The 24321-nt window shown below is 35.1% G+C and overlaps 1 protein-coding gene across 3 annotated transcripts in view; it reads right to left on the reverse strand.

The window, feature by feature from the left end:
- LOC148956050 (alanyl-tRNA editing protein Aarsd1-B) overlaps positions 1 to 24321 on the reverse strand; it is a 49252-nt gene that overhangs the window by 13362 nt on the left and 11569 nt on the right. For 2 of the 3 annotated variants that reach the window (XR_016142182.1, XR_016142181.1), the window contains exons 3-6: positions 23064 to 23223; positions 17042 to 17140; positions 11176 to 11414; positions 8929 to 9059 (exon numbers count right to left, since the gene is read on the reverse strand). Coding sequence is in view for 1 of the 3 variants with exons in the window: in XM_089093808.1 (XP_088949934.1) it covers positions 3261 to 3327; positions 8929 to 9059; positions 11176 to 11414; positions 17042 to 17140; positions 23064 to 23223 (696 nt within the window). In the remaining 2 variants the exon portion in view is untranslated. Of the gene's footprint in view, positions 1 to 3260; positions 3328 to 8928; positions 9060 to 11175; positions 11415 to 17041; positions 17141 to 23063; positions 23224 to 24321 lie in introns of all 3 variants that reach the window. The other variant, XM_089093808.1, reaches the window with a different exon arrangement.

Raw genomic sequence — 24321 nt, forward strand, 5'->3', positions numbered from 1 at the left:
CCAAAGATAACCATTGTTACCGAGAAGGCATGATCAACGAAAACTTTCATATATATTTTCTAGCTAGCCTATGTTCTGCATACTAAATTAGCCCTAACCCTTTACAAATCAACAAATAAAAAAAAAGAATTTCTCTACTTTTACAAGACACTAGGGTGGGTCTAAATCACCATGGACCTTTAAATGATTCTATGTTTTGACTAAATTAAGAATAATCCTATTCAACTTCTTTTAGCTTTTTTGGTGACATTGTAATATCAGTAGGGCTCTTAACTCCTATAAAACCAATTTCAAATCACAAAAGATTAACATTTTGTCAGTTTCCCATACTATTTTTTACCATGATAACCAGCTTTAAATGCTGCGATGAGCACAATCTATTTTTGAGAAATGCATATGTTCTTTTTGAAATCAGTCCGCTGGCGCAATTACCGAATTCTCCCAAATTAGTAGAGCCTAAATCTACCAAAATAAGCTTCCTTTAGCAAAAATTTTAGTAGACACCTAAGTGGAGAGCCATACAGAAATATGATTTAACGCAAATGAAAAATGTGATTAGGTCAGCGACGATGCACAATTTGATTGCCCTCTACCTTTTTTGCTGCTTCCATTCTTTTCCAACTCTATAAGATGCTTCATTATTAAATCTCTAAGCCACACCTCAGCACCCGGTCTGAAGTACCTGAGCCTCAGCACCTGAAGCCTCCTCTCTCAATGATATACATTTTTTTTAGCTAGCATATGTCCTTCATACTACCTTAGACATAACTATATTAAAATCATCAAATAAATTTGGATAAAAGAATGTCTCTACTTTAAGAGAATATTAAATTGCATCTAAATCGCCTTAGACCTTTACTTGACTCCATATTTTGACTGAATTAAAAGTAGTCTTATCCCAGATTTTTCAAGTTTTATTGGGTGACGCTGCAATGTCAGCAGCCCTCTCAACTCCTTTAAAACCAATTTTAAACACAAAAGATTAGACTTTAGTCAGTTTCTACACTTTTTTGTCATGGTAACCAGCTTTAAATACTTTGTATTCTTTTTGGTTTCATTACTTTATTGAATACAATATACTTCCAAGAAATATATACAATTTCTCTAAAATAAGCCCACTAGCCCAAACACCAAATTCCCCCAATCAAGTCGAATCTATATCTACCAAAACAAGTTATCTCTAGATCTAAATAGAGAAAACAATTTAAATAGAGAGCCATATAGAAATATGGTAATAGCAACTGGATGCTAAGCCTACTGCTCCTCATCTGGCGCATCTGAGCCTCCTACTCCTGACCTGAAGTACATGAGCATCAGCAATTGAAGCCTGCACTCATAATGACTCTAAATTATTAAATTCCAAATCCATCTCAACACCAGGATGCTGAGCTTTCTGCTTTTTAACTGAAGCCCCTGAGCTTTGGCCCATGAAGACTTCACTCGCGATGATGCTATATTACTAAATTTCAAATGCATCCCAGGACCAGGATGCTGAGCCTCCTGCTCCTGAACTGAAGTATCTTAGCATGAGCACCAGAAGCCTCCATTTACGATGATATTATAATATTAAACTCTAAATCCATCTCAGCACCAGAGTGCTGAATCTCCTGCTTTTGAACTGAAGTGCCTGAGCCTCAGCACCTGAAGCCAGCTCTTACGATGATGCTATATTTTTAAGTTCTAAATTCATCTCAGCATCAGGATGCTGGGTCTCCTACTACTGTACATAAGCACCCGAGCCTCAGAATTTGGAGTCTCCACTCACAATAACGCTACTTCGTTAAAGTTCAAATCCATATCTCAGCACCTGGAATATTAACCTCCTGCTTCTGAACTAAAGCACCTGAGCCTTAGAAGCGGCTACTCACGATAACGCTACATCATAAAATTCTGAATCCATATCAATAGCAAAACGTGCGAACGGGAAGGTTGGAAAGGGCAGCGGAGGATTTGACCGTCTCTTCCAGCCAAAAGAACTTCTTGAATGAACTAAACTGTACTAACCATGGTGGCATTCTATGAAGATTTTTATGAAAAGTCAAAGCCGTATTTCTTAGTCCGCTTTGCATACCTAGTCACATGTTTTTTTTTTTTTTTTTTTTTTTTTTTTAATTGCAAAGGTTACTGCAGTTTAGAATCTTCGTCCGAATAATCACTCTTCGATAAGAAATAAACTTTTATATATCTTGGCTTCTGTTGCAAGTAGCTGCTTACCATTTAATTTTACAATGTTAAATATATTTAGTCTTGAAGAAAGTTTTTGCTAAAAATCAAATGTCTTGGTATTGTCTTGATCAAAATTGCCGCTCCCCTTTCTAGTTGAAAATAATTCTCTCTCTTTCTCTAATTATGTAGCTCCATAGCTTTCTATTTGCCTTCTGCAATTTTTTAAACTAATTAATTCCTTGTTGTTGTACTATTTAAAAAAAATAGCCAAAGTGGCAGAGGCTTAGCTTTTATAGCCTAAAAATTACCCTGATCGACGAAACATAGCCTACACCACGAAATGCCTTTCAAAATCAAGAATTTTTCTTTACGATTTCCCTCATTACGGTCAAATTTATTCAAACAATAGGCACATATAAGATGGTAAGAACGCTGACATGGACAAATCATGATTCAACGACAGACTTGGTCTAAAATTAGTCAAAAAACGGTTTCTGACTGAGCCGATACAGTAACTGAATATTCAACTACTTTACCCAGGTTCAACAGGGCGTAAAAAGAATACATCCATACGCTAAAATTTCTCACATAGGCTGCAAGGATATTTATTTTGTTCCAGCAGTCTCGGGTCTATTTCTCTATTTCCTTTGTTACTTATTACTTATTATTTATTATTTTACTTATTATTATTATTTACTTATTATTTTGTTACACTCTCCTTGTTTGCCATTTTCCTCTTCCATCTTATTGTCTGGATTACTATAAACATCACTTCCCATGACCTATTCGCTGGGACCAATTCTAGATCCTGCGGTAGGTGACTGCAGCAAAAATTAAACTTCAGGTTCTGTGCTTTTAAAGTACCCGCATTAACTATGTTATGCTGTATTACCTGTATTATGGAAAGATCAATCCAACTGCGCCGTTACACAACTTAATACATGGTATATTCTTGTCATTACGTGGACTTTTTGCTTTTATTTCATTGTTTTTTGTTACACCCTGTTATATTTGACTAATAATATTATTTGCCAAGTTTACACAACGTTTTATTAAGTACTGCATATGAGAATTAATAAATATTAATGACTAACCTTTTCTGACTGCTTAGTGGATTTAATCAATTTGTCAACTAGCATTACATGCTCTTGAGGACCATTTCTGAAAATAAGTATTCCATATATACAAATCAAGTGTTTTGGATTATTTCTTAATTTCTGAATATACGTATTTTCAGAAGCAACGAGCAAGTATATATATTTCAAAGAGCAACGACAAGAAGCCCTATCAACATTTAGATTAGCTAGAAAAGAACACAAGGCTTTAGTAAGGTGGAAGAAAGCATTATATGAAATTAAAGAGGAGCAAGAGGAGTGTTTGAAGCTGAGTTGAGGAAGGCCAGCATGAAGGAATTCTGGAAGTATTTACCTGGGCCACATGACCAACTTGAGCATTACTTTGGCAGCAATTGTTGGCATAGGTCCATCCAATATTGGCAGCAAATGCATTGAATCGAATGCCTATTCATAATCTACATGCCTTAGGCCTAAAGGGGTCTGAGGGTTCAGACACTTTTAAATTATTACCTAAAACCTTATATGAAATTAAAACCTCATTTCATTATATGAAATTAAAGAGGAGCAAGAGGAGTGTTTGAAGCTGAGTTGAGCTTTAGTAAGGAGGAAGAAAGCATTATATGAAATTAAAGAGGAGCAAGAGGAGTGTTTGAAGCTGAGTTGAGCTTTAGTAAGGAGGAAGAAAGCATTATATGAAATTAAAGAGGAGCAAGAGGAGTGTTTGAAGCTGAGTTGAGCTTTAGTAAGGGGGAAGAAAGCATTATATGAAATTAAAGAGGAGCAAGAGGAGTGTTTGAAGCTGAGTTGAGCTTTAGTAAGGGGGAAGAAAGCATTATATGAAATTAAAGAGGAGCAAGAGGAGTGTTTGAAGCTGAGTTGAGCTTTAGTAAGGAGGAAGAAAGCATTATATGAAATTAAAGAGGAGCAAGAGGAGTGTTTGAAGCTGAGTTGAGCTTTAGTAAGGAGGAAGAAAGCATTATATGAAATTAAAGAGGAGCAAGAGGAGTGTTTGAAGCTGAGTTGAGGAAGGCCAGCATGAAGGAATTCTGGAAGTATTTACCTGGCCCACATGACCAACTTGAGCATTACTTTGGCAGCAATTGTTGGCATAGGTCCATCCAATATTGGCAGCAAATGCATTGAATCGAATGCCTATTCATAATCTACATGCCTTAGGCCTAAAGGGGTCTGAGGGTTCAGACACTTTTAAATTATTACCTAAAACCTTATATGAAATTAAAACCTCATTTCATTATATGAAATTAAAGAGGAGCAAGAGGAGTGTTTGAAGCCTATAGTATTCTGGAAGTATTTCTGGAAGTTCTGGAAGTATTTCTGGAAGTTCTAATTCTGGAAGTATTTACGTGGGCCACATGACCAATCAAAAATGATCCCAGAAGTTAACTCTTGGCCGACTTATTTTGAAGACCTGGAGAATCATAGAAACTCAGCTGGCCAGGCACCCATCTACCCGCAAGTGCATACCGAGCCGATAGATGCAGTGGTCAGTGAACTCCACCTCCCAGAGCATTCTTACCAGCTAATTCAGGAAATATCCGAGATTGAGCTAAAACAATCCATCAGGAGCCACCGTGGAAGATCTACACTGGGTTTTGATGGAATTCCGTCAAAAATGTATAAGAAATTAATCGTTCCCCTGTTGACAGTTCTATTAACTTTGTATAATACGGTCCTGGTTTCATGTAGTTGGCCAACAGCCATATATATATATATGCATATATATATATATATATATATATATATATATATATATATATATATATATATATATATATATATATATATATATATATATATATATATATATATACACATATATATATATATGCACATATATATACATATATATATATATATATATATATATATATATATATATATATATATATATATATATATATATATATATATATATATATATATATATATATATATATATATATATATATATATATATATATATGAGCTCATGAAGCAATGGAGTTTTAATTTGGCTGAAATGATAGAGTCTTGACTAACTACTAAATTAGTAGCAAAAGCATACTTTGTTGTCTTACAAGTAATTACGTCGAAATTTTGTTGCTGGTTCGAAGAGTTCTAATATATAGCTTGTTTATACTCCTTGGAAAAGAGTGATTATTCTTAGAGCTTGGAAAAGCATATTTAAGTAAACCACCTGACCTTAAACCCCGTAAATTCAGCAAGAGTACCAGTGAAACAGTTCATAAGGTTTTATGGTGAATAGAATAATTGTGAAGCCCAATGAATAGTTTTCAAGATGCCTGAAATTCGCCATTTGCTGTTTTTTTTTGCATTTCAATTCTATGAGCTCGGTTCAAATTGTCACAAATTATATTGAGGGTGCCGGCTCTTTCAATAAGTAAAAAGTATTAGGACTTCCCATAGAGTGATGATAATTCTGCAAATCCAACCTTTTTCTGAAAAATATAAAATCGTAAGATTTTGTTCGGCTATGAACCATAGATGTCAAATGAACAGAGTTCAACGATTCTATTTTAAAAAATCTGGTCCATTTTTTCTATAATATTCGTCATTTCTTCTCCGTCACAAGTGCTGTCTGTGAATACTTAGTGAACACTTATAAACCCATTCATCCATTCTCTGTGAACACTTGTAAACCCATTCAGTCAAGTTTCTGCCATGGAATTTTTAATGTATTTTTTTCAATCTTCTTGAGGTAGAAAAACTTCTTTCAGCTGTGCCGAAGGAAACCGACAACGTAGCAAAGATTTTCAAAAGTTAAGGCCATATCCAGGGGCTTTATCATGTTTGAACCCTCCCCAAAATTTTGGCCCAGCTCGTAAAAGGTAAAAAAAATGCATATAAACAAATGTTGATACGTTTTGAAAGGTTTTTTTTTGTAAACCCCCTCCAAAAAAATGACCCCCCCTCAAACGAAATTCTGGATACCGTCTTACTAATGGTATATAGACATTGGGGAAGAAGCTACTGTCACAAACATTTAGGGCATCTACGGCGTTTTTTTTTTTATTAAAGTCACATTCTATGGGCCGGATTCCATAGGCTAGTACTTGATTCTAATCCGTATCTAATCTGGACAGGATTGGGCCAAATCGCAGAAAAACCAATCCTGCTGTACAGCAGCTCATGTCCATGGTTAAAGTTAGCACTAAATTATTCTATAAAAAATCTCCCCTATGACTTTTCTATTGAGTTTTTTTTTGCATTTTAATTCTATAAGCCCACCATTGACATGTGCTATAGTATTGTACACTAAATTTTTTCTTAGAACCGTTATTATTTTTATCATTTCATGTATACTATATTATACGGACCTATATTTCTGACATTCACAACTTCAACTCAATTTTGGGCTAATCGCTTTAATAAAGCTAAACAAGCTCTTCTGAAGAATGAGGTTTATCAAAAGCGAAATGGCTCCCAATACTGCATAATTTAAGCACGTTTTTCAAGCATATTTTCGAGTCTATTAGCTAGGCAGCCTGTAAAATTTTAAACAAGAACCAACAATTTTAAAACAATGAATTTGTTTGAAATTATGGTAAAAATTAATAGGGGATATGTGACAAGAGTTTCAATGTAGTTGCAGACAAAATAAACGTTATTAAAAAAGGCATTTGCCTTAGTATTACCAAATAAGAGGTGGAGCTGTCACATATATCATGGTTGCAGCGGTAACTGCAACCTAGTAAAGAACGAACCACAGACCATAGTAACCAAAAATTGTGAGAAAAATTGCGATTTCTAGCTGATTTAGGAACAAAATAACAAACTAATAATAAAAAAAAATATTTGAAAATAACAGACATTTCGGCAGTAAAGGAAAATACATAATCACAATGTAGTGTCTGCCAGGTCCAAGTTTTCTTTTATTATGAAGTATATAAAATTATGGAATAATTTGGAAAACGAAATGAAGAGGATAGAAAAATTTTTGTGATTTTGAGCGAAAATTGAAGAAAAAATGATTAAGTAAGTATGAATTTTAGTTTTGTTTTTATTATACGACTTTTATTTTTACATTTTAAATCTACATTATTTTTTTATCTAAAAATTCAATATAAAAATCTTCAAATCTACAAACTTAAATCTTAAAATCCACAAAATTATATATGAATAATCTACAAAAAAGATTGTATCTTCAAATTTGATTCAATAGATCTTGACATATTTAAATAATTTAAACCTTCTTGATTCTTACAGCTATTGAGGACCTACGCCTGAACTTCCTCTGGTGTGTGCCATATGTTTCAGCTTATTACTGAACAGCGTTGCCAAAGCTTTGAAATAAACTGTACCAGTTTTCAAACTATAAATGTACCACAGGAGATGAATTTGTACAACCTGAACAGCAGGTCAAAAAACTGTCGCAACAAGACGACAATTGTCGATAAACTGACACTTGATCAGATATCCAATTCGGAAGTGAGCAAATAAAACCAAAACAAACCAGAAAACTTGTATAGTACCAAAACTTCAAAAATGTACCGAATTGTGCCAGAACTTACAAATTGTACCAAAAAAGGGTACAATTGTACCCTGCTGGCAACGTTGTTACTGAGGGCTCTTATTTCAAATCTTACCGGCGACGGCAAGTGAAAGATCTGACGGAAGATAAATGTTGATTTTAGGGTATCAAGTTTTATTCAATTTTAAGCAGTAGTATATACAGAATTTCAATAGGTAAAGAAAACTACAAAAACTTGCATAATTTGACTCCAAATCGGTTACCTTTGAAAGTTGCCATTAATACATGTTTCTTATCAATCCCCCTGATCTTAATGAAAAATTTACCGTCTGATGAACCCCAAACGTCTGATTCAAAGTGATCCATATTCAAATTTTTGACATTCTCTTAGAAATTATTTGAAAATTAATTAATTAAATTATTTAATTAATTAATTAATTAATTAAATTAATTAAATGATTAAAAATTAATACCCGTCCATTCGAGAACTTTTCAATGCTTTTAGGTTTTCCATAGATTAAAAATCCAAATTTAGAATTTTTGCAAATGCTCCGGACATTCAATGTTTCCTACAAAGGGTGAATTATATTATAGCATTAATAAAAATTGAAGGGAGTGAGAGGGGGTGGGGGTCGTGCCCTTTTTATACAGGATATATCCTAATTAAATTAGCTTGTCATGTCCCTTGAACCGTTTTGGAAAACAATACTTGGTAGCAGATTGGTACCAGACATGGTATATCCTCCGGCCAAAACAGTTTCAAATAACAATATTTTGATGTCAATGAAGCATTACTAAATATCATGTTTAATATATATTATACTAAACTATAACAAACTATTACAATTTTAGTAACTAATGAGTTCCCGAAATTTCAAACACTACTATTCAATTTGTATAACTCATAACAAGTCAAATAATAAACAAGTATAAAAAATAGTGAAAGAAACGGAAACAGAGACAACGACTTATGAATAAACAAAAGATAAATTAATCACCCCTACGAAACACGGAAATTATCATCCCTGAAAATCAACATTATAAATAAATGACAAAAAAGACACGAGTCGGAAATAATTAATAAGCTTGAACGAACATAATGGTAAAAAAGGGTCGGTAATCAATTCGTACATAAGCAACAAGATTCAACGTAACAAGGTAGCAGTTCCTAGCAAACATAAAAAGGAAACTCACTTGAGGAGGGAAGAGAGTTGCTTTTCCCGGCCAAGAGAGCGCGATAACCGCTCAGATACTCTTCTTCCAGCAATAAAATACAAGTTCGTTTTTCCTTTCTTCCCCTTCTCAACTTCCAATATTTTTATCATCTATGAATAAGAATTAATTTAGTAAGTGCTTGTAAAGAAATTGAAAAGAGAATTAGCAATATAAAAATAAAAATAATAATACTATTATTAAGGAGGTGATGATTGACTGAAAAGAGAGTGCATTCTTAGCTGTAATAAAAGACATGTTCGTTTCTCATTTCTTTATTTTTCCAATAAAAAGAAGAATCAAGTGGACAGTTTCACTTATCTTGGCAGCACTATTAGGAAAAACGGTGGGTGCAGTGAAGACGATAAAAGTAGAAAAGCCAAGACCCATGGTGTTTTTTCAAAGTCTAGAACAGTTTGGAAGAATAGGAAGACAAGTTTGTAAATCATGATTATAATATTGGTAGCTACAGTGTTGACAGTGATCAAAAATGGTTCTGAAGCATGGGCACTCCGAAATGCAGAAAAGGAATTCCAGAGAAATTACCTAAGGAAACCAGACAGATTAAATAAAGACGATTCAGTATTTTCTCCACTTTATTTTTTTTCTCCACTTTATTGGGGGGACAACTGCTCCCCCCCTTTCCACCCCCAAACAACGCCCCTGCCCCTACGGAAATAAAAAAAATCAAATAAAAATATCAAAGTTGGACAGTTTGTCTTAAATTAGACTGGGGGAAAATGTTGAATGAATCTTTTAATACTAAATTATTTTAAATTGGGCTTAAAGAAATGTCTCCTGTATCTCTATTTATAGGAAATTTTCCTTTTATATATTGTTTTTTAATCTCAATTGCCTGTATACCGTCTTGGGTTAAACTGAAAGCATAACGTCCTTGGTTGGGGTGGGAGGATGTCGTAAGGAGGGATTTTAGGGAAATGGGGCCTTCCTAGGAGGGTGTAAAGGGAGAGGTTTTGAATAGGTTGGGATGGAAGAGAAGCGTGCGCAGCTGTTTAGGTTTCAGACGGCTTGGTGCAGCGGTGATTTGTTAGTAGTAGCAGTAGTAATATTTTCATCCTCTATAAATAAGAATAAGTTGAATAAGTAATTGATAAAAGATACTATTAAAGATGATGTAACAATACTATTACGTAATAAAAACGATGAAATCATAATAATTATTATTATAATGTGAATGAGATTGTAACTAATAAAAAAGAAACGCACCTAAGCCATCAATAAAATACAAGTTCATTTTTCCTTTCGTTCCTTTCAAACTCCCGAAATTTTCATCATCGAAAAATAAGAATTAATTTAATAAGCGATTGAAAAGATATAATGATAATAAATATAATACTAGACAGTAATAATAATGACATCAAAAAGATGATCTTTTTGACATCAATGACAATTTAATGACATTAAAAAGATGATCTTTTTGACATCAATGACAATTTAATGACATCAAAAAGATGATCGTTTTCCAGCTCCTGAACAATTAACAACGCGAATGTATTCCGCAACGTCAAAAATTGCATTCCAGGTACAACAAAATTCTACCAAAAGTTGCTAAAAACAAACTCTTTTGCTCCAGCAGACGCTGTCATAATTGCTGGAACGAGAGAAAAGTAAATTTGAATCTATTATCCCAGTAACTTTTACCAAAGATAGTTGACGAGAATCTTCAGTAAAATGAACCTGCATCACTATCATCCCGGAGTTTTACTATCACATTGAAACACAAACATTATTAGAGTGAAAAAGAAATGGATGCAATTGAAACTTATGAAGATATTACGCTATAAGCTTCAAAAGCCCTTGATTATTCGATAACAGTTCCTGGTGGATGTCACCTTTAAGTAACTTTTGGGGTTAATATGAAGTTACCACGTCCTACAACCTGGAATGTGCCCACTAATTAATTAAAAAGTTATTCACTTCTACCAACAATAAAAAAAGGTCAGGTACTTTGGAACAATTGAAAATTAGGTGGTAATATCACTTATGTACAGAATATAAACTTTCTTTATTTTTTATTTCAGTAAATGGTACATTACCACCCTTTTTAGTTACTTTTCAGGAGACATATTTACGACATTCAACTTATTTACCCATAAAGGGCATTTTACACAGTTTAGTAGATTTTAGCTCTTGCATAGACTAGAAATTTACGTAAATTAAGTCATAGCTGCTGAAATTAGGTCATACCTGCATAAAGTTAAGTCATACCTGCAAATGCAACAAGTTATTTACGTGTGTTCCACAGCACATATTAGTGTCAACGCCATCTATAGTTATAACCCGTATTGGTCCACTATGATTATCTGGGAGACCCCGAGTACGAGCTTCCTCTGGTTTCTTATCACCCTCTTCATAAACAGTGACTTCAACCTTTGCACCCTGAAGAATAAGTTCATTAACCCTTTCCTCCAAAAGTTTAAGAAACTTTTCTTCAAAACTGTTGAAATCTGGAAGAGGGATACAACTATATTTTAACTATAATGTAGAGTCCATTTTAAAAAATCATAAATATTTCTAAAGAGTCGTTGGATCATATTCTTTTAAACAAAAATGTTTTTAAAAATTCCAGGAAGATAATTTTCAGCCAATGAATAAAACAAAAAAAAAGACGGATATTTCGGAAAAGACCTCCACTAAGCCGTCCTTAAAGCCCCCAAAAAAGAAAAAGATATTCATATATACGCCATAAAAGAAACAAAAAATGACCTTTGAAAGTAACCTATTCTGACGCAGAAAAGTGACTGAAGAAAGAAAATACAAATGAAAGATTCAAGGAAGAGTTTTTTGCTTTTTTTTCTTAATATTTTTCCGTATGTCGTTTTTTTTTCAGATCATGTCTCAGAACGTGTTCGGGCACATGTCACCATTTTGTGTCATCCCCAACAGCTCTTCGTTAATAATTTTGAGACATGCCATATCTATTTGGTAGTACAGAGAAAAACTAAAAGTTTCAGGGATTCGTTGGGCCACTTTCTTTTAAATAAAAACCATTATAAAAAAAATACAGACGAAGAAAAAGTGACTGAAGCAATAAAACACAAATGAAATATTAAATGAAAATTTTTTCAATTTTTTTTTCTTAATTTTTTTTTATCTTTCTTCGCTTTTTAGTACGTCACGTCTCAGAACGTATTTAGGGCTCATATAACCTTTTTAAATCGTCCCCAACACCTCTTCATAAATAATTTTGAGTTATGCAACATTTTTTTATTTGTGGCATAGGGATTCACCTTTAATCAAAGGGGAGACACTAAGGCAAGCGTAAAAAAACGTGGTAGAAAAAAATACCAAATCTTTAGGCCTTATAAGCAAGGAAAGGGTAGATTTAGGGGCTTAAAAACCTTTTTTGACCCGACGTAGATCCAATCCCAAAGAAATACATACACCTAGCTCAATTACCTTGTAAGATTTCCAGAAAAAAAAACAATATATTATTTTTTCCAGAAACCTTTTTTCAAACTTTACTTAAAAAAAAACTAATCTTAAACGACAAGAAATGAATTTATAGTAAAAAAAAGATTTGTTCGTCTGGGGGAGCCTAAAATGAACACAATTTCATATTACCAAATTTTATAGAAAAGTGCCCTTCATTTGACCAACCAAGAGGAGGGGGCTATCACCCATCCCCAGAGCTTCTATTAGCCACCTTAGTTTCTGAGAAATACATTTCCTTGGTAGTTCACTGAAAAAATTGTGTCCCCTTCCCTTAGATCTAGAAAATATCCTTTTTTCCACCTTCATTCTTTTTAGATAAAAAAAAACTTTACAGCCCCTCCCCCCACCCTTACTCACGATATTTATTCAATTTGTAGCCCTCCAAGTCTATGATAATAATTTAAAAATTAGAGTCTGGGAAATAATAACAAGAAAGAGTGAGAACGAAAGAGAGAGAGAGAGTGACTGAAAGCGACAGAGATGGAGCGGGGCAGAGAAAAACATATGAGAAAAATAAAAGGAGTAGGAAATAGAAAGAGAAAGAAAAGAGAAAGAGAGACAGAAAAACTGACAGACAGAGAGAGATTACCCCAAATGTCCCTCACCCTTCTGTTAAGCCTCAAAATTCAACATGTTTAAGAACCATGAAGAGGAAATTAATAGAAGAAGAAGAAGCATGGGAAGAAAATCCACCATTTCCAGGAAATTCCAGGAAAACAAGAAAATTCCAGGTTTTTGGTAAATTAAGGCTAAGATTAGCTTGATGAAACACTAATACTCTTTAATTATTATTTAATCAGAAATAACTTATTGCAAATGTGGTGGTCAAATGGTTACCTTTTTTTGCCAAAAATATTGCCACAAACAGTCCCGTCAGGCTATAGGCAGGCAGGGGCGTAGCTACAGTATTTTTAGTGGGGGGGAGGGGCAAGAGGAAGTGCTATTAGAGTAGGTGCTATGCAAGCGATAGTGAAAAAAAGTAACTATTTGACGAACATGCTACTTGGTAAATTTAAAACATTACGCAATGCATTATAAGCAATAATAACAAATTAAACAATCATTAATATAAGTGCTGGTGCTTGTCTTTTACTAAAATTGTCAGCAATAAGCTGCTGCAGACGACAGTAGTATAGCGTAAAAAAGCTTTGGAGTGGGCGAAGATAAATGTCGTATACACCCGGCTGTTTTCAGCCAGATTCGCCACTAATGCTGCAGCACATATCCCACCTTCACTTTCCCAAACCCCACGCCCAGCAGAGGATGCTCAATCTCATAATTGAACCAAGCTCTATTCTTGTAGCCCCGGTATCGCTGCTACTCATTTGCTCGTAATTTTGAATGGATTTTAACTCTGTATGATTTAATTTATTGTACTAAACTTATAATATACGTGATTTATTGAAATATTATTTATGATTTTTTATTAAATTGATTTGTTTGTGGGTTTACTTATTTATATTAATAAACAATTTTGATATCAGCAGGCCAAATAAATCCCCCAAAAAAATCATACGCAGCGCAATAGCGCTGTGTAAGTAAAGAAACGGGATAAGTCAAAGTATTACCACAGATTGTGTAACATTATATAGTAACATATTCTCCACATTTAAATAGGAACCGTACTTCAAATTTGAAATTATTCGAGAAATAAAGTTAGAATTATTAACTCATCCGTTGGGCATTGTTTGACAACGAATATCTAGAAAACTGAACAACTCTTGGCATCATTGCGGCAGAAACCCTAAGTTAATTATAAATTGTCAGGGATGCCAAAGGAAAGGGAAAAATGACTCCTAGAGTTTGAAAATTACCTTCCCCTTTGCATCTTTGTTAAAAAGCGAATTTTATATAAGTTGCGTAAAAGTTTTTCTTGTGTAAATCAGGGCATGGGGGAGGTTCACTGAATATCGCTTTTATGTCTGTAATTCCCTTCACAAGTAAAATTCGGTCTCCAAGTGCAGCATTATAAAACCGATAACAATAAAAAGAGAATGGGTTAGTACCGCTTATACGTACTCAAAATTTCTAAATTGTGAGAAAAATATACGTATTTTGTTTAAATTCACTTTATTCTATTCTCAGCAGACACTCCGTATAGCATGCTGATAAAGAAATAAATGTCCCACAAGTAGCGCTGTTGTTGTGTGAAATGCAACTAATTTCAGTCTCAATTCTTAGCACATTTATGTCAATACTTTTTTTTAGCTCGTTAAAATTAATATTTAGAAAAGTGAAAATAGCAAGAAGTCAGCATCATATCAAACAGTTCGTGGTAACGAACTGTAAGTAAGGAGCGACCCGGCTCAATGGTAACCGAAACTCTAGAAAACGGGTTTTTGATACCAATAGATATATCAAAAGAATCAGATTTCAATGCTGATTTCAAATATATAACTTTTATCAAGTTTAGTGCTACCCATCAAAAGTTACGAGCCTGAGAAAATGTGGCTTATTTTCAAAAATAGGGGGAAATACCCCCTAATATTAATAGAATCTTAATGAAAATCACACCATCATATTCAGCGTATCAGAGAACCCTACTTTAGTGGTTTCAATCTCCTATATAAAAAAATGTTGAATTTTTCATTTTTTGCCATAATAAATATCACGGTTGCGTTTTTATTTGTGTGTGTTTTTTTTTTTTTTTTTTTTTTTTTTTTCCCAGGTGTTATAGTATCGACCCAGTGGTCCTAGAAAATAGTGGGATGGGTCATTGGAACGGAAATCCAAGTTACCATTTTAATTTACCAAAAAAAATGGAGGGCAACAAGGCCCCCTCCCACGCTTATTTTTTTCCCAAAGTCAGCCGATCAAAATTTTGAGATAGCCATTTTGTTCAGCATGGTCGAAAATATGATAAAAATGTCTTTTAGGATGACTTGATCCCCCAAAGTCCCCAGGGGGAGGGCTGAAAGTTATGAACTTTACTCAATGTTAACATATAGTATTGGTTATTGGGACGTATACAGACTTTTTCAGAGGAGATTTTTTCTGGTAGGTTGGGGAAGGAGAGGGTCGGGGGCGCGCTGGACGGTACTTTCCACGAAGGAAGCTTCCAGGGGGGACGGGACATTGCTAGGCAGGGGGCGCCGGATTTCCCAGCATTATTAAAGAAAAAGATCAGGAATTAAATAAAAAAAAACAAGTTTTTCAACTGATCAACTGACTGTGATTAAGAGGTCATTTTTAAAGAACTGGAAAAAAAAATTCGAACTATAGTTTAAAGAGCAGGGTATTGACTAGGGGGCGAACCCCCTAATATACGTGTTAAAAATTTATGGATATAGAAGTTCGTTACGTAAGTTAATTCTAAGTTACGTATATTTATTACTAATAAAAACGTTCGTAAATAAAATTAAACAAGTTTCGAGAAAGTCATTTAACCAAATAATATGAAATTTTGTTTTAATTATTCATGTACGGTGAGCCAAAATCAAAACCTGCATTAATTCAAAAACGTTCAAAAATTAAATAAAAAAAACAAGTTTTTTAACTGAAAGTAAGGAACGACGTTAAAACTTAAAACGAACAGAAATTATTCCGTATATGAAGGGGGCTGTCCCCTCCTCAACGCCTCGCTCTTTACGCTAAAGTTTGACTTTCTCACAACTCTATTTTTTTAAACAATAAAAAAACTTTAGCGTAAAGAGCGAGGCGTTGAGGAGGGGACAGCCCCCTTCATATACGGAATAATTTCTGTTCGTTTTAAGTTTTAACGTCGTTCCTTACTTTCAGTTAAAAAAACTTGTTTTTTTTATTTAATTATAAATAGAGGCAATTCTACATTCATGGGTTCGTATGTGAATCTGGAACATTAAGAATAGGACGTTACCAGCACTCACAAGGCGTTTCAATTAAAAATAAGAGACTTTGGGGCTAAATTGGAGTTTTTATTTAAATATTGGGAGTATAAAATTAAAGCAGTTAAACGATTCCTGGAGCGGATCTCCCTCTGCTAAATTCCACTATAACCGATTTGACCTATTTAATTATAGGACGAATATCATTATAAAAAGCACTAAGTCTTGATTTCTTTTTCAATGACTTACTTTTCTTTGAGGAAATTATATTCATTGTATATCTACCTTCTTATTCTTCAATGATTCCATTTCTCTCCTATTTCGAGATGTAGAGGGTGTATTCACTTCTATTTAAGTTTTAAAACAAGAAAATCTAATCTTGAATTGCTAGATTTTAAGGAGTAAAAGCACTTTAAATATCTGGAAAAAAATTAACCTGGACAAAAGTGGCGAAACAGGAAGCATAGAACATTTTTCATTTTGCCATTAACTAGGCTTACATTTCTACTTGATGATAAGGGAGGTTTCAAAGGCAGAATATTTGGAAAAATATTAATGTGGAACATATTATGAAGTGTAATGAACCCTCATTTTCCTGTTTTTTTATGTTAAAAATAAGCATGGATTAATTAAAAGAATTATCTGCTCAAAGTAAAGAGCAAACTTGACACTTAAAACAAGCAGCAGTTTTATAGCTACTTAATAAATTAGAGTTTTTGCAAACTATTTGAGGCGCAACAACCCCCTTCCCCCCTTCAACGACGCCACTGCAGGCAGGCAGGCATTCGGCAATCACTCTCTCTCTCTCTCTCTCCTGAATTACCTGAAAGACTTACCAATATCCAGTTCAATAAAAGAATAAGTTTCCCCCAGCCACCAAGAAGTGGTTGCCATATTAAAGTCTTGCTCGGCAATAGCAGTTATCAAATGCTGCGCTAAAAGAAAATCAATCGTCATAAACTTCACAAAATAATTTAGGAAAACTGTCAAATTATGAAACACCATCTCCAATTCTGCATTTTTGTAAAGTGAAAACTTAACTGAGCCCTTTTAGTATTTTCCTTTGCTGTTTTCTTTCAGCTTAAAGCAACCGTCTGGCTATGCTTTTGGCAACCTCAATATCAAGAGCAAAATATAGATGGACCATACCTTGGTATACAAAATCTTAATTTCACTCCATGGAATATACGTAGAACACTATAATTAACAACACTGACCTCACTACCAAACCAATGGTCGGGATTAGTTACACCTGCCAAAATTTCTTTGAGGGGCAAAAAGGGCCGTTGGACTTAAATGAAAAGCGTTTTTGAAGAACTTAAGTCTTTAGTGTAAAGAGCGAGGGTTGCGGAAGGGGCATCTACCCTCATATACGGAGTAGTTTCTGCTCGTTTCAAATTTAATGTTGCTCCTTATTTTTAGCTGGAAAACTTGTTCTTTATCCATTTTATATCTAACTAGGATTCCTTACATCTTTTTTTAAAACCGAGATACAAAAAAAGTATTTTTCAAAATTAAGGGGGGTGTAATTTTTTATGGATTTTTTAAATTAAAATGCCAGATATATGTAGGCTAATATGATAACTATGATAACTAAATCCCCAACTAGTCTGACTTTGTTGGAGTCTCACCAAAACAAGGCTAAGCATAATACACACAAGAAGGGCAAATCACAGTGATCTGTAGTATTGCAAGATAATAACCCGATAGTCCCTCATTTGAAGAGCTGCACATACAGACATTAAGTCACAAGAGGAAAAGATTTTCAGTGCCGGCTTGATTTTGTTTGAGTTCCGATAAAACAGGGGTAAGTATAATTCAAACGCCAGAGACAAACTATACTGCACACTTGTTACCAATTTTCAAAATCAGCACTCAAGGGACAGGAGTATGCAATTGACTAATCGGCATCTTCCTAAAAATTTTCAATTTTACTACGCGCTGTTTATTGAAATGAAGGAAGAAAGAGACCAAAAGACTAAAATGAAAGTAAACCTTTTCAATTTGAAATCTGACGGTTTTCTGAAGATGCTAGTACTGTCCAGGTGGACTCATCTTTGGTCTGTTCATTCCTGGAACCTATGAGTTTCAAAGTTTTCTTTTGGTTGGTTCAAAATTGCGAGATTCTTAGGGCAGTATCACGCCGGTGTTTCCACATTGAAGCATGGAAAAAAGTAAGCGAAAACAACTAGTTTAATTTGTAAAGGTTCGTTAACCGTAAAAATTCTAACAATAGCAACCTGTTGAATGCCGAAGAAAGCTACATCCTTAAAGAAAAGCTAAACCTTTAGTATTTTGGTGCCACATGGTTTTGGCTCATTCTTTTGCTGATTTTTTACCCACGTTTCTACTTTTTAAACTTGGCGCTGTCCAAATGTTAGTGCTGTCTTGTTGTACCCGCCTTGGGTTTATTCATGTCTAAACCTGTGATTTTCTCAGATTTTCTTTTGGCTGGTTCAAAATCATGAGATATTAGGGCAGTATCACGTCAGTGTTATCACATTCAAGCGTGGGGAAAAAAAGTAAGCGAAAAAAACTAGTTAAATTTGACAACGCTTTTTCTCCGTAAAGATTCAAGGTCTAACAACCTGATGGCAGTAGCGGATCCAGGACTTTGGGAAGGGAGGGGGCGAGTCGTTGCGAAAAATTCCCATTCTAAATTAAGCCTAACGTACCTTACTGATATTGAAAGTTGCATGCCTCTGCTTCTATCCGTCATCTAGCTGTCGGTTCTGTAAAGCTGTCGGTCCTGTAAAGCTATCCACAAACTTCAGTCACAGAAACACTATCAGTATTATTTTGCAAATTCTCGCCTCCTATTTCCACTATTAGCAAATCTATCAATAACACTTTCAACACTTACGACAATATCATGGTGAACATGAAGAATGGCAGGTCCGGTGAGTCTTTCCTCTGTCATTTTATTTCTTAGCCATGTTTTCAATCTTCTCAAGGTAGAAAAACTTCGCTCAGCAGATGCCACACTGACAGGTAGGGTCATGAAAATCTGCAAGAGCGCTGAAATATTCGGGAAAATATCAGCATCGCAAATCTGTTTCTGTAAAGTTTCCCCTAGTGTTCCAGGTATTCTACCTGTGCCTACATTGCTTTCTCTCAGACGAGGCCACCGAGTTTTCCATATTGTCGCTTCTCCGGCCAGGGCAGATTTACAAACCGATTGGGAGGGGAAACCCATTATTAACCAGTATCGCTCTGATACGTCGGGATACGAATTGTTGTTTGTTCGTTTCCACACAATTTATTGGTAAAAAAAAAAAATACTGAGCTTAAAAGTGTCAAGCGTTTCAACGGAAAAAAGGCCATCTAATTCCGAAATGACTGTGTCCAACAGGGGAATAAAAACTGACCGTCTATAATATTCCACGCATGAACTGAATGGTACATTAATTCGATTCGTTTGCTTTTTCGCTATCCTTCGGACTGTTATTTCAAAAGCTAGCTCTGTTGCCACTTTAGTTACCTCGTCAAATGTGTTTTTAAACTCGCTTTCACTCTCCCGAAGCTTGACTTGCAGCTGGGTAAGAAGGTCATTGAGATTTCTAGTTGTAGATGCGAGATCTAACCTCTTCGCCTGAAATAGCCAACTGAGCGGCAAAATCAGTCCAGATATGTTACTAGGAGAGTAAATGGTTACTGTCAGGTCAAAGGATGTGACAGCAGTCAACAAGGTTTATGCTTTTGCTCCAGTTGTACATTCTGCCCAGCCGCTGATGATCTCAAAAGCTTCCACTATCTTAGGGAGTTCTACCAAAAACTGTATTAAAGAATCGTGCCTTTCGATCCAGCGCGTTTCACACATGCCAGTTAGCTGTGCTTTCATTACTCTGGTTAAAACATAATTGCACTTAGCAAAAGCACCAAAAAAGCAACTATTCTTTTATTACTCCGATAGAGTTTCTAACACTCTGGACAGAAGAAGTTTTTGACATGTAAAGATTTAGAGCATGGTTGAAACAAAGGCAACACAGGGCATTCTTTGCTACCTTCTGAATTTCTTTTACAGCACCACAATGTTCTGAAACCATCATAGCACATCCATCAGTGCCTATGCCCACACAATTTTCCAAGTCTAGCCCAAGAGATGGAAGAAAATCCAACACACCATTTCCAAGCATTTCCCCTTTAATGGTCGGTTCGAAGTTTCCAATGCTGTCTGAGTAACATGTTTCGTGTAGGTCTAAAAAACCAACGAAATCTTCACCTCTTGTGCAATTGTAATTGTAGCAAAGGACAATACTCAGGTACTCAATTGTAGGAGGACAATAAATATAGGAGGACAATTGTAAAGGACAATACTCAATTCTGACTTGTGTGACACAACCGTTGTTTCATCAACAACCACACTTTAAAACTTGGCAGAATGAACTCGCGCAAGAATTTCTTTAAAAATAGCTTTGGCACAAAATTCAATTAATTCATTCTGTGTGGTTTTGCTTATATAAGTAGAATTTGCACCTGAGCTTTCCAAATGTTGTTTTAAAGAGATGTCACCACTATTTAAACGGTACCTTAAAAGGTCTCGAAAGTTGCCTTCGTTTGTCAATAGGTCCTTTTCTACCAATAATTATCCATCATCTATATGGCCACGAAGAGCAATGTTCTGTCGACCCAAGAAAACATTCGGTTCTACAATTGGCTTCAATGTCGCTCTGTTTTCCTGCACTTGTTGGCTACGTTGTTCGTTTACAATGCTTAAAATGTTGGTTACAGGGTTATCATATTTTAGAAGGAAATGTTTGCCTGTGTCAACTTAGTTGCAGTAATACTGATTCTTTTCATGAGACCCCAAGTCACCGTCTTTTCAAGTTAGCTTAGCAAAAGTCACGAAGGGCTTCTTTACCAACTTTTGCAATTGATTGGAGCCTCCAAACCCTCGAACGTTAAACAAAACACAATATTTACAGAATAAGCCCTTTATCTTATTTGAAAGTACTAGCCAATGAAATTATTCCAAGCGAGTACGATTGAGAAATCTTACGTTCCTGCCCTGCTTCTTGAGAACTGAATAAGGGAAGCTGTAGTTAGAAGGCGGAATCCACGGGTAGTGAAGCAATTGATATCGCGTACGATCATCCAGTTTTTCAATTCTATCAATATAGGTTCCGATATCATTTTCGCAGAAAGTGCTTATATTTTCGATGTTTGTGTTAGGCTTGGGGCTACACTCTTCAATTGGTGCTAACGAATCATGCACAATCTCACTATTAGTCAAAGCGCTGGAATCACTACTAACACTGAAACTCTCATTGTTTCTATCTTTACTTACGGTGTCCACTCACCTAACTTCAGCTTTCGAACCAAAAAAGTTGTCGAGAGTTATCTGCTTTCGCTTCGACATCACAACTGGTTAATAGTATCCAAAAATTGTATACTTTTTGAACCCTTCTAGAATGTCGACTATCCCTAAGGCGTATGTGTTATTGGAGTCATTTCAAGGTTTTTGCATAGTTATTGAATAGGAAACATTTTGACACGCATACTTTTTGAAGCTTCGACGATTTACGAGATGACAAGTTACACAATGCCTTGTAAGCTCGGGTGACACCAAACACTCTAGACAATTCCCTAAAGACTTAAGGCAGACAGACCAAGTGTCGTCAAATCCTTTTCAAAGATGCGTTGATCCAAGCGTTGATATCGATAAATAAAAGTTCAAATAGGGATAAAATCCTTTTTAATAGACAGTGACGATGATAACAGTGATAGAAATTAACAAAAATACCAGATATTTCGGTCACATATACAGTGACCGTCATCAGTAGTAAAACTACTGATTAAGAGTTTTACTACTGATGACGGTCACTGTATATGTGACCGAGATATCTGGTATTTTTGTGAATTTCTATCACTGTTACCATCATCATTGTCTATCAAAAGGATTTTACCCCTATTTGAACTTTTATTTATCGTCATGGAAAGGCATTGTGGTCTCCGAAATTATCTAGCGTTGATATCGCAACCAAGTCATACAAACTCTAATGATAGAACGTTTTGCCTAAGCCAGGGGGGGGGGGCGACCCCCCCCCACCTGAATCCGCTACTGCCTGTTGGTTCCCAAATATAGCTGTTCCTTCAAAGAAAAGCTACAGCTCCTTAGGAATTTTGGTGTCATATACTTTTGGCTTACTTTTTGCTGATTTTTCATCTACGTTTCTAGGTTTTAAATTCTACGTCCGCTACTACCAAACTACATAACTTCATATGTTTTTTTTTTCATTAGAAATTGAATTCCAAATTTTTCCATTCCTGTTACAAAATATATAGTTGTGCAAGTTTCCACTTAACTAATTCAAATAATCAGATTTCATTTCCACTGTCCTGGATACTTTATAATGAAACAAATATCTGGAATGTCTTTGAATCAATATAACAAATACTTTACCCCTGACTCTGACACTAAGGGGTTCGCTATAGGTCCCAGTGCAACATATTGTCTGCAAAAAAAGCTTAAAAGTTTTCAGATTAACCAAAAATTTTGCATGGGACATTCGAAAAAATACACATGATAAAACCAGCAAAAGTCATTTTTGGAACAATTTGGCTTCTTCTAACATTTGGTTTAACAAAGGATATTTAGGTTTAACAAAGGATATCTGGATTATGGTTTAACAAAGGATATTTAGATTATGGTTTAACAAACGATAGTTGGTTTCTGTTCTGCATTTTTATTTCTTCTCTTTTTTTACTTTAAAGCTTGTCGGTTTGATTTGTTTCTTTGAATGGCTGAAAACTTAACCTATAAATCGTACCCAGCTTTAAAAAAGAAAAGACAAGAAAAACAGCCAAAAGGGGTTCAAGACGCTACAAATCAGAAACGTGAGTGATACGCGTAGTTACCTGAATGTTGTTGCATGTGATCAAATCGTCTTTCCCAATCTACTTTAATTGTAACCTCTTTTCCCACAACCAATGGACTCGGAGTATAGTGTGCAACAATCCCATTCTCCCGTCGAACATGAACAACGCTTATATCATCAACGAACCCATGATCTTCTGGCTGAAATTCAATCGAGTTAAAAGTGAAGCCATAAAGGAACAAAAATATTAAATATTTAATTTAAAACATAGACTTTAGAGATCATTTTATTCACTATTTTATTTTAATTTTAGTTTTCTGATTAACAATAAACATGTTCATTTTCTAAGTCAATGTGCGGTGCCCCGAATACTACTACTAATAAAAACTAGTCCTGTCATACTGGTGGCTTGGGTATCCGAAAGAAATGCCAAAGTAACAAAAAAATTCTATGATTCATCACAAGCTTTATTCCTAAAAATATCAATAAAGTTTCACATGTGAGAAACTTTCATCACTAAGCTCCCCTTCAGTGGACAATTCCCCCCCCCTCACGGAAAATTCCTTCATGGAAAGTCCTTCCCACGTAAAATACCCCCCCCCACCCTGCCAGGAAACTTTCCCCCAGACAATTCCATTATTTCTGAGACCCCCCCCCCCCCGAAAAATTTCTTGCAGACGATTCCGAGTGGAAATTTTCACTTAGCCCACCTTCAGTTTAAAAAAATTAATTTCTGATTGTTTTTGAAATCATGCCAGAAATCCCCTCCTCCATGAAAATTTTTTCCGCAACCCCCCCTCCCCGGCCCCTAGTAGAAAGTTGCTCCAGCAGAAAATTTTCCCTTGAGAATTTATCCCACGAAAACTCACCCATGGAGAATTTCTCCCGTGTAGAATCCTCCCTCTATGGAAAGATACTCTAGACAATTCCAACCCGGGAAACTTTCCTAGGACAATTCCCCTTAATAACTCCGCTTATAATTTTGAGTCGGCAAAGAGAAAGTAAGACAAATAAAAACGAATTTCGCACGGAATTCTTACAAATTCTTCCAGTGTAAAATTTCCCCTGGTAAGCTCATTTCCCGGAAACTTCCCTCACCATGGAAAATTCTCTCGTGAAAAATCCCCCCAGCAGAAAATTCACCTCCCCCCCCCGAAAAATGTCTGTTTACTTCCCAACAAAAAATACTACACGTAAATAATGGACAAATTTCATTACACAGACATTTCCCAAGGGTCCGGGGGGGGGGGGGGGGGGTATGTTATACCCAAAGACATAATTACTGGACTTTTCAACTA

The sequence above is a fragment of the Artemia sp. Qi Xiang Cuo genome, chromosome 1 (genome assembly GCF_049724085.1).
Source record: "Artemia sp. Qi Xiang Cuo chromosome 1, ASM4972408v1, whole genome shotgun sequence".
NCBI classification, from domain to species: Eukaryota; Metazoa; Arthropoda; class Branchiopoda; order Anostraca; family Artemiidae; genus Artemia; species Artemia sp. Qi Xiang Cuo.